Source organism: Punica granatum, chromosome 6 (assembly GCF_007655135.1).
Source record: "Punica granatum isolate Tunisia-2019 chromosome 6, ASM765513v2, whole genome shotgun sequence".
NCBI classification, from domain to species: Eukaryota; Viridiplantae; Streptophyta; class Magnoliopsida; order Myrtales; family Lythraceae; genus Punica; species Punica granatum.
This window is the reverse complement of record NC_045132.1, coordinates 23,118,612-23,129,954: the sequence shown is the minus strand read 5'-3', so window position 1 is coordinate 23,129,954 and position 11,343 is coordinate 23,118,612. Positions and strand designations below refer to the sequence as shown.

Below are 11,343 nucleotides of genomic sequence, written 5' to 3'. Positions count from 1 at the left end.
TATATTCCTAGCCTTTACCTTAAATCTTACTCAATGTAGACACTACATGCTGATTTGGCAATTTTATTTCTTAAGCTAAATTGAACCCCACCAATCATTTTCTTCTCTCTTCTCCCACAAGATAAGAGTCCGCGCTTAGCTGTCCTTAGCCAATATTAAATTCTTCTAACCCAATAATTAGGAAACGTATATATACGGAAAATTATGTTATCGGTCTGCTAAAATTATTTCTATGCTTTGCTTGTGAATACCGATTCTTACATTGAAATTGGCTCCTAATTAACCCGACACTTATATAGAGGCTATCCGACTCCAGATGCCCGAATCGGACGGATCATAGCCTGAATTGGATAATCTCATTTGAACTTCGACCCTATGCCAGCGGCTTATCTAAGTGACTCATGTGACCAGGGCTATATATATGGCCATCCACTTTTACTGACTGATACGTATTGTAGTCCAAGTAGACCGTATTCATTGTGCGATAAAATCACTAGAACGGTAATGGAGATGCCTGTTCTTTAGAGAGTAAGCTCATAACTCCTACGGGATGGAGCCGACGTGGTAGTAGAATCGATCCATGGATTTTCCTTCCTTTTATCACATTTTGCTCAAATGAATGAAAGGAATGGAATGCGATATTGCGCCATGTACGCGTCTCCATCTATTATTGAAAAAATTCTAAATGCAGTAAAGCAAATATGTATCTGAATATTCCTTTAATATGTATTTATTGAGAAAACTTTATTATAGATTAGAAGATTTGTCGGCTCCTTTAGTTTCCTAATATATATATATGTGTGTGTGAGTGTGTGTATGTCGGTGTGATTTATTATTAGAAATTAAGCTTAAGAAAATAGTAATAGAGAATAATCTATCTCAATTATTTCATTTTTTCGAGAAAGAAATTATAGTAACAATGAATTTGTGTAACAAGGGAAGGAATGAATGACTTCACAAACAAATATTCTTGGGAAAAAAGAAAAAGAATTTATAATACAGAAAGAAAAAGGGAAAAAGGAAAAGGAAAGGTAAAAATTATTTTTTTAAAAAAATTACGTTTCCTTCCTAACGATGTCGTATGAGTTGCTTCTTCCTAAAGACAACTTCGGTGTCCAAGCCGAAGCCGTCAACTTTCCTTACGTCGACGACGTCGGAGCGCTTAAACAGCGCCACCAGCGGCTTGACGCTGAAGAGGTCGTTGGCGGAGTACTTGTCGGCGCGGCGGGAGAGGGCAACGTGGAGGACGCAGACGCCGCCGGGCTTGAGGGTGCGCTCGATCTCCCCGACGAAGCGGTCCGGGTAGAGCGCGTGGTCGAACACGTTGGAGAACTCGAAGTCGAAGGTGGCGTCGGGGAAGGGCTGGCGGTGGAAGTCCCCCTCGACGACGAGGGGCGGGTAGGGGACGAGGTCGATCCCGATGGAGTCGTTGACGCCGACGGAGCGGAGGGCGGCGACCTCCTGGCCGACGCGGGCGCCGACGCAGAGGGCCTTGGAGGAGTTGGAGAGGATGCCCTCGCGCTTGAGGGAGTCGAAGAAGCCGGAGAAGACACGCACCTTGCGGCCCCAATCGCGGGTCGTCCATATCTGGCGGAGCTTCGGGTTGAGGGTCTTGTTGAGCTGCCGCTGGATGTAGGCATCGTAGGTGGGGTAACCCGGGCGGATCCTAAGGTCATCGCCCACGGCGACTGTCATAGCCGTGCCCGTGGCTGTCGCTGTCCCCTCCGTGAACTTGCCTCGGCGGAGGAGGAGGAGGAGGAGGAGGATGGACGGGAGGAGGAGGAAGGACAGAAGGAGGTACCTCAATACGACGGACCTCCCCGATTGCTGCCACTGGGAAGATTGTTTCATGGCCTGCTGCTGCATTAATTGATCATGGAATGAATCAATCAGAGCTTTCAAGGCAACAGAATGGATTGACAGGTCGGGATGCAGAGGGCATGCAAGCAGCCAAAGTGGCGATTGCACTTTGCAGCAATCAGAGCTCTCTCTCTCTCTCTCTCTCTCTCTCTCTCTCTGAAACTGAAATTGGTTTTCATTCGTTCATATATTCATATTCGTTTCACGATGACGACGACGCCCGCGAAGTGGGGTGGACGCGCGGACGGCTTTCTGGGGGGCTACAATCGAGTGCGACGCGGGTGTACCTGTAGAGCCACTGTATTTGCCACTTGCGGTGTAAACATGTTGACCAGACATTTTTTTTTTGTCAATCACGGTTTATTATGTAAGCTAATAGACGCACGTAATGGTAAAATGTAATCAGCATGATGAAATGTAAATTGCTGGATTGTGCTAACAATCGATATTCCGATCGTGTATATACTTCTTACAATCGCGTCGGGTTTATATTGCACCCGAAACAGCACGACATATTTCAGAGTACTCGTGATCATAGATGTAATTATACATTTGCACAAATTGCAAACATAGGTCGATGTTCATAATGATATATATATATATATATTATATACGTTTGCTGTGATATGATATATATTATAGTCAATAATAATAGTCCAGCAAAGTGTATTTCTTGCTTGTTATATAGTTAATTAATTACCCAATAAGGGAACTTTTTATAGTAAAATTCTTTGATCATCTCTATGGGAAAACATTGAAAAAATATAAAAACAAAAAGAGAGAGAACATATGAAGCTAGTGTGTGTGTATATATATATATCTATATATATATATATTTATATATAGTGATTTCTTATACTTTTTTTTATGGTTAGTCGAATAACTTAACTATGCTAATTCAAATAATCGAATGAATATTACAAATCGAGCTTTACCGCTGTATGTTCCTTGTCTCCGATGTAAAGCATTGCATGTGAGGTTTGGATGGGAGAAGGACATGCATGACTAACGATTGAAATGTTATGTTCTGTTCTGTTTTTTGGCTGGAAAGGAACGTGAAATTGGTGGTTGGAGTTGATATATTCATTCGTTCGTTCATGCAATGTTTAATTAATTTAAAGCTTTTGTACTCACCAAATATATATGTCTATATATAGATTGCAACAGGACGACAGAGCTTTCGTGTCGATGAGTATGGCAATTCCATGCACGTGTCCTCCATACTGGAAAATTTATTAATAACCTCACAAAATAAGAAAAGCGTATTATAAACTAAAAACATATGACATAATCGAAGTTCATTAATTCATTCCGTCGGCGGAAAATAGTAAAAAATTAAGCAAACATTTTCTATTCAGTATCTTTCCTGTTGGGTGCAGGCCTGGATGTTGGTTTCATTTTCATTCAATTATTATTATTAAATAAATAAAGAAGAAACCAGATACTCATATATAAACAATATAAATGGAAAAAAAGAACAAATCATTGCCATCTCATCATATCAATTGTCATATGATTTATTTGTTAATTTTGTATAATACCAATGGAATTGGCATGTCTGTCCTTCGAAGGTCATGAAAATCATTTATTTAGTATTTCCTACAAGAGGACATCGTCGTATGTATTTTTTCTTTCTGGGCACTTTACAAGGGGCCCAATATGTATATTATGTATATATCATAAATTATTTGCCCTCTACCTCTACTTCTTCGTTCCTTCTCATTCCAAGTAGTCAGTCCATTTCAGATGACTTGTGATTCATTAATTTTTTTTCCAGGAAAAAAAAAACTCAATAAGTCACTCTTCCCCTTTTCTTTCTTTATTTTCTAAAGGTCTTTCTATTCCATTTTTTTTAATTACAATGGACGTTCATAAGTCTAGCGCAATGAAATAGAAATACTAATAGTTAATAAAGAAATACGAATAGTCTCACCACGAGAGTCGAACTTGAAACCTCATCATTGTCAACAAGGACATATGCAAAATTACGCTTCACATTCTAATTTCTCAATCTTTTTTTTTTGTATCACCTGATAGCTGAAATCTCGATGGACCTTAACTAACATATATAAGATCGAGTCCGATTGGCCTATTAAGGGATACATTTCTCCTATATGAATATCCTCATTTTTCAATGTTTGAACTCAATACTTTATTTAAGGAAACAAGTATCGAATCACTTCTACCGACACATGGGTTTTATTCATTCTTTTTGTTCTATAGTTGAACTTATAAAATTTTAATTATTTCTTAACTTTTTGTAACTTTTTTCTCAATTTGACTCATTGAATTTAAATATTATCTGACAGTATTAACTTCTAAATCTATTTTCTTGTAATTAGGGGCAAACTATTTGGGTTCGAACTTAACACGACTTTCTGGATCTCTTCATCAGTGATCGCTTTTTGCAGGAACTCTGCTTGCTCTTGCGATAGTTTTCTGGGAAAGGAACTTAAACTTATATTTGATGCAATTCTTTTCTTTTTCATTTTGACATTTCAATAATCTTGCAAAAAAAGAACTATGAGATAGTATGTTTACTCGAGAAAAATATTATGAGTATCAAATTAGCTAATATATGGTGCAATGCTTTTCTTTTTCATCCAAAAAATATGCAATGCTTTTCTTTTTCATTTTGACATTTCAAAAATAAATTGATATGCCTCAACAAAGTAGTTTAACGTTATTTCAATCATGTTTTAAAATTTGACATGTCGAAAGATCATTCTATTATAATGTATTTCTTGATACAATATTTTGCTCAATAAATTATTTTAATTATATCCCAGCATTATCTATATAATATTAATGTTCCACAGTTCCATATATTTTTAAATAAAATAAAATATATCCGATTTTATTATTTAATTCCTGGTTTCTTTCTTTTTATGGAAACGATATCTATCCAATTTCGACGTGTCTTATATGGAGAGATATTAAAGATATATTAATGAAGGTGTTACAAATAAAACAATACATAAAATTTTTAACAAAGAATAGTTGAAATCAAATATAATCTAAGCATTGCATCCAAAGAAGAATATTAATCTAAATAAATTTACTTATAAAATCAACTCGCGATAGCGCAAGGACTTTTTCTCTCATTTGTAATCTCTTTATTCGATAGGTTGCTTTGTAGTCCATTTTATTAAAAATAAACACCATTTCTCTAATTCCAAGATGGTTTATAAGCAATCAATGTGAGTTTCTTTGGCTAACTCTATATTTCTTCTCTTAAGTAAAGTATCGGATTCGATTTTTTAAATTTTTTTTTATAAAAACATCAGGTTAAAATCTTGAAAATTTAAAAAGAAAATTATGGCTATGAGAGTTTTATCTTTTAATGGATCAACATTTGCTTAGATTAATTACGCAAAGCCCATTGCACTTCCAGTTACCGGTCCTATCGGATGGTGCATGCTAAGAAAAGAAAAAAAAATGTTTTAAATAATCGGTAGAAAAAAAAATTTCCATCATCAATGGGGAAGAAAGGAAAAAATGATTGAAGAAAATCCCCCTCTTCTCTCCGAGAAGATCATCCTAAATATCCTCCCAATTTCTAACAATCCAAACAACACCCAAATATATACATATACATATATATATGTATGCATACATGGAGAGAGAAAGAGAGTCATGCCATAGAACTCTTATAATCAGATTGCATGACAATCCCCTCCCGATCATTTTGGTCAATGAACGCTTCTGGGGTTTATTGAGCATCGGTGGGTCTATATATAGTATACACTAATATGATCGGTTGGCGATTGTTGTCATATAAACCGATGATCAAACTGTTCCTAGTACAATGTTGATGTCCTGTTCTTTGGTTGATTTACGTCTTGCCTCCTTTTGATGCGTAGTTCTCACGATTTTGCCATCTGGGCATGTCGAAAGTTGTCGACTTGATGTGTCTGGCGAATGGAGAAGTGTGACTAATGAAGCTCTGCTGATGAACAATGAATGATTTGCTACTTTTGGGACAAAATGTTCCTATTAAGCCTTTCTTGTTTGTCATATGGGAATGCCGAAAGTTGTTGACGTGGTTTGTCTGGTGAATGGATAACTGTGATGAACGATGCTCTATTGATGATTAATGATTTGCTACTTCTGGGAAATTATATTACCTTCCTGTTAGGGTTTTCGGGTTTGGACATTAGTTCAATGAACTACTAGTCGGTACTCTTAAGCGTTCGAGATATATGTCTCTGCCACAGCAGTTCGTTCGGCAGCCTCGGGCATGGCACTGGCACACTAGTGTACCAGACTGCTCCGAAAGTAGTCAAAGGATTCGGAGATGGCAAGGCTGTACATGTTGCTATGGGAGACTACACCACCTTTGTGGTGCTCGACAATGGCGATATCTATTCATTTGGGGCTGCAATCTGGGGTAATGTAGGACATGATGATGCTGCTCCTCTTGATGGGGAGGTTCGTCTTAAACTTTCCGTACTAATGTTTTCTTGCTAGAAAGACGAGTTAAATTTCCAGGCGTTCTGCCAGGTTACTTGTTACCGTACTTTTCTATACTGCTCGAGGAGACAGAAAAATAGAACACTACGGATGTTTCCGGCTTTCCACAATCGGCAGGCCAAAATCAACTGGGTTTGTTCCCCTTTTTCTTCAGGAAATGCTGGACAACTTCGTGCCGAACCCCAAGTTGGCGACGTCTCTGAAGGAGTTGGATGAGCGGATTGTGCAGATAAGTCCGAGGAACAACTATAAATGGTACGCACATACCATTGCTCTGACAGAATCTGGGAAGATATTTGCCTTTCGCACCGGAAACAAAGGCCAGCTGGGGAGTAAGCTTCCGAGCGGGCAGAAACTGCGGGCAAATCCGGAACAGGTGAATATCGATCTAATTAGTTAGCAGAATCCCAATTGGCGTGGTTCATTATGTGTCCTCTAAATTAGCATTGCCTTGCTTTCCATTAGGACAACACAGATATGGAAACTTAAAAAGGAGAATGACCATTTAATTGCTGAATTGCATATATCAATCTTTTCTTCCTTCCTTTTGGCCTAAGGGGGCCAAGGGACTAGGATTATAATTTACACCCGAAGACTATCTATAAGAGTCTGGCTGGTGTTCGTCCCGTTGGAAATCGTGTACGAAACCGTGAATGGCCTTGGTTGATTCGGCGTAAGGTGATCTTCCCGTGCCCAATTTGACAAGAATGTTTCTATAAAAGCAGTTCGTAATGATATAAATTATATATGTTCGCTGCGATATTATATAATATTATAGTCAATAATTTAGTCTAGCAAACTGCATTTCTTGCATGTGTTATTATATAGTTAATTAATTACCTAATAAGAAAACTTTTCATAATAAAATTCTTTGACCATCTCTATGGGGAAACCCTAAAAAATATTTTTTTAAAAATTAAAAAGAGAAGATATGTGAAGCTAGTATACAGTTGCTTGTGAATATTAGATTAATTAGGATTACATATAGTCATGCGTCGTCGGTGATCTGATTAATATGTGCTAGACAATCGACTCTTCCTGGACTTGATCTTTTATATTTTTTCCGATGGTTGGTGGAATATCTTAGCTATGCCAATTCAAATAATCGAATAAATATTACAATATTGATCTTTATCGCGGTATGTTTCATGTCTCCGATGTTAAAGCGTGCAAGTGAGGTTTAGTTGGGGGAAGGGCATGCATAATTAATGATTGAAATGTTATGTTCCGCTCTGTCTTTTGGCTGGAAAGGAACGTGAAATCGGTGGTTGGAGTTGATATATATTCACTCATTCATGCATCCAATCTATTTATATATTATATTAATGATCGCTCATCAAGGCTTGAGCGACAAGATGCCTCCAATCGCTTGATGATAACTTGCCACGTCAACTTTTTCACTCATTTCTTAGCTCCTCATTGAAAGTCAATTCAAATGCATCCATATGGAAATATCTATTGTATTAAAGAGGAATTTATTTTACCGATTTTTCATATGAAAATAAATTAGTCTTTAATATTAGAGCAATTTATTTTCTCCGTTTTCATATGGAAATAAATTAATCTTCATTATTCCTTTCATTTTTGTGACTCCATTTGATCCGAGAGAACGAGAGAAGGATTAGAATTATGGGATACCGTAGTAGCCAGGGCTATGACATGCATTCCGTGCTAGACTTTTAATTGTCGGAGCCCGACAAGCCGTTACTTGCCCGTTCCATTACATGCTCCAAGCAGTGCTTGCTCTACATTGTGGTCGGCATTGTGATCACCCCCACGTTCCGCTTTGTCCTCCCATCCAAGCCGACCACGACCACCACCAACTGATCTGGCCATCATATCATTCTCTAAATAGATTGATTTGTTTGGAAATAGAGACTGAGGGTTGTCTTGGTTTCAGTGTCCGTTAGATCTCTGCTTCCAAATTGGTTGGCTAAAGGACTCGATCGAGTCTTTCACACCAATTGATTTGCTTGAGTGCATCGATCTGTGAGGGGGGTGACTTTCATGCACTATCAAGCCGTTTGTTGGTTGTTCTTGGGTCTCTGGTTTATATGATCAAGCTCTATCGAGCTAAATATGGAATAAAATGTCCGACAATTGAGGTATGTTGTTGTGACTTTCCTTTTTTCAAATGATATGTTGATTACTTTTTTCTTTCCAAAATATTTGATTAGGCATTAAAACATCCTGAATGGCAATTGTTAATAGGAAACTCTTATACACCAAGATACAAGTTGGGAGCCAATTATATTTTATGTCGACAATGAATCGGGTGAGTATAGCCCCAGAGGTCCAAGCTACAGTAACTATGGTGTAAATGTTGTTCCAACAGAAGAGTATGCAGGAAGGTATGCTTGCAGTTTTCTAAATATGTGTATTCTTATGAGTTTCAGATGAATTTTTATACTTGGACTTTTGATGATTTAATCGGTGGTTGGATCAATGGTTGATTGGGGATGTGAACATAATAATGCTAGACAAAAGAACGGAGATGCAGTGTGTGATTCTTTACCTGTTAGAAGTTTGAATGTTAATATTTAAAGATTATTCTAGTAATGTTCATGAATTTAATTTAAGATATTAATTGAAACTATGACCGTAATTCCTTCTGTCCATTGCGAGCTCGAATCAATGAAATCCTTAATTGAAGAATCATCGCTGCAATCAAATTCTCTGATCAAGGGAGCCAGCAATCAAAATCCTCAAAGGATAGCCAAAATTGAAGGAGAAACGTTGCATGCATGGGTGAAGAAAGTTTTCAATATTTTATTATTTCCTTTTTCCTTCTCAAATCTCTCCATTGACTGTTTTTATTTCTTTATCAAGAGGTTTTCATTTGAAAGGAAAGTAGAGAGGAATCACTCGTTCTTCAAAGTATATATATGTACGTGTATACTACGATATTATCAAGGGAAAATTATTATGCAAATCCTATTTTGTTCCTTGGACATCCATACGGACTAGAGGAAACATGGATGGTGGAATGATATAGAGAATATATTTTGTCAATTTACATTCTAGATTTAAAAGGAGATTCGATAGTGGTAGAACATGGTTGTAGATTTTTGGAAAGCAATAAAATTGTGAATATAATTTATAAAATATCAATAATTAAACTATTACATTTCTTAATATATTTTACCAAAAAATTAGCTAAAATACGTAAAAGAAGGCGCCCACACAATGCGCGGGTAAAAAAACTAGCCTTTAAGTAAAATACATCCTCTTCCCTTTAAGCTTTGTCTAATGACAATTCATCCCATACTTGACCAAAATAGACATTCCACCTCATTTTAAATAGAAAAATTGATATTCCACTCCATGGATAATGTTATAGGAAAAAATTCTTTTGGTCCTTAATCTTTATCTTATTTTTCAATTTTGTCCTAATTAATATTTTGTTCAATTTATCCTTAGGTGTCACTATTAGTTCACATTTAATCTTGCAATTTAAATTATTGCTTAATCTATCGACATGCAATTTTTTTATGAATGAAAAATGATTGAAAATAAAAAAAAATATCTAAAAATTTAAAGGAATCTTGTAGCTACTAGATATGTTCGAGATGGTCAATGACCATTAAGGTTTAAGTTATCTACGGTGCGGGTATTTGCAATAGAGGATGCCCGGCCCTTAACATTGATATCTCAAATTAGAACCTCTAAATTATTTTTTATGGGGGATGGAGACTTTGTTGGCGATCACCTACCATCCATGCTTATAGATGGTGAAAATAGTCGTCTATAATTTCAATGGAGTGTTAATACGTAACACAAATTTCATATAAAAATTTGCATAAAAAATTTTAATGAGTAATAAATAATTTTTAAAAATTAATATATAATAAAAAAAGAAACGTCAACAAGGAGTAAGAGTGGGATGGTGTTGCTACCTCCTCGATGCATCATGGGGCCACTAGACAACCGTGATCTATAGGGGGTGTGAGTGCAAAAAAGATGGGGACTAGGGGGTAGAGGGGCACTCGCACCCACCCCCTAAAACCGAGGACTTCAAATGGCACTTGTAGTCGTCAACATTAGACAAGCTCCCTACGGTGTTGGCTGATTTTATAAATTTATTTTAAATTATTTTTTCTCAAAAATATTGTTAGATTGTAGACATGATCTCTTTGTGTCAAATGTAACAATTTTGAATATCGATTTTGGGATGAAGTCTCACTGACAGACACTCTTGCTCTACACCGTTAAGAGCCTCAATGGGTGTTGACAAATTATTTTCTTTTCTTTTCTATTTCCAAAGTTTTATTATTTTTCAAAATATTGCACATTGAGAGGTTTATCGAAAATTTAGATATTAATATCAAAGTTGATAAATTGTGTTACGCTAAAAATGAGAATAATTAAAAAAAGAATTAGGATAAAAGTAAAAAAGCAAAAATGAATATCGAGGATCAAAAGAAATAGGGTGGAGTGTCTATTTTACTTAAGATTGGGTAGAGTGTCATTAAGTAAAATCTAAATGGATGGGAACACATATTACCCATTAATTTATAGTTTTTTTTTGTACTTACCAAAAATATGTCTATATATAGTTTCCAATAGAACGAAAAGACAGAGCTTTCGTGTCGATGTGTATGGCAATTCCATGATAATTGTGTCCTCCACAGGTAAATTTATTGATAACCTCACAAAATTAAAAAAAAAAAAAGAAAAAAGAGCATATTATAAACTAAAAATATATGAGATGATTGAAGTTCATTAATTAATTCCGGCAGAAATAGTCAAAAATTAAGTAAACATTTTCTTTTCAGTATCTTTCAGGTTGGGCCTGGATGTTGGTTTTATTTTCATTCAATTATTATTAAAAAATAAAGAAGAAACCGGATACATATATATAAACTTTATAAAAGAAAAAAAGGAAAAGAACAAACCATCCCCATCTCATCATATCAATTGTCAGGTGATTTATTTGTTAAATTTGTATAATGCCAATGGCATTGGCATGTCTGTCCGTTGACCTACAGTACTCAGGTGAAAGTCAAAGTT

At 36.1% G+C, this 11,343-nt stretch overlaps 1 protein-coding gene across 1 annotated transcript; it reads right to left on the bottom strand.

Annotated features, from left to right (window-relative positions):
* Positions 1-949: 949 nt before the first annotated feature.
* On the bottom strand, positions 950-2,050 carry LOC116210389. The gene has a single exon (XM_031544256.1). The coding sequence runs from the start codon at positions 1,864-1,866 to the stop codon at positions 1,069-1,071; it is 798 nt and encodes a 265-aa protein (XP_031400116.1). The 5' UTR covers positions 1,867-2,050; the 3' UTR covers positions 950-1,068.
* Between the last annotated feature and the right edge of the window lie 9,293 nt (positions 2,051-11,343).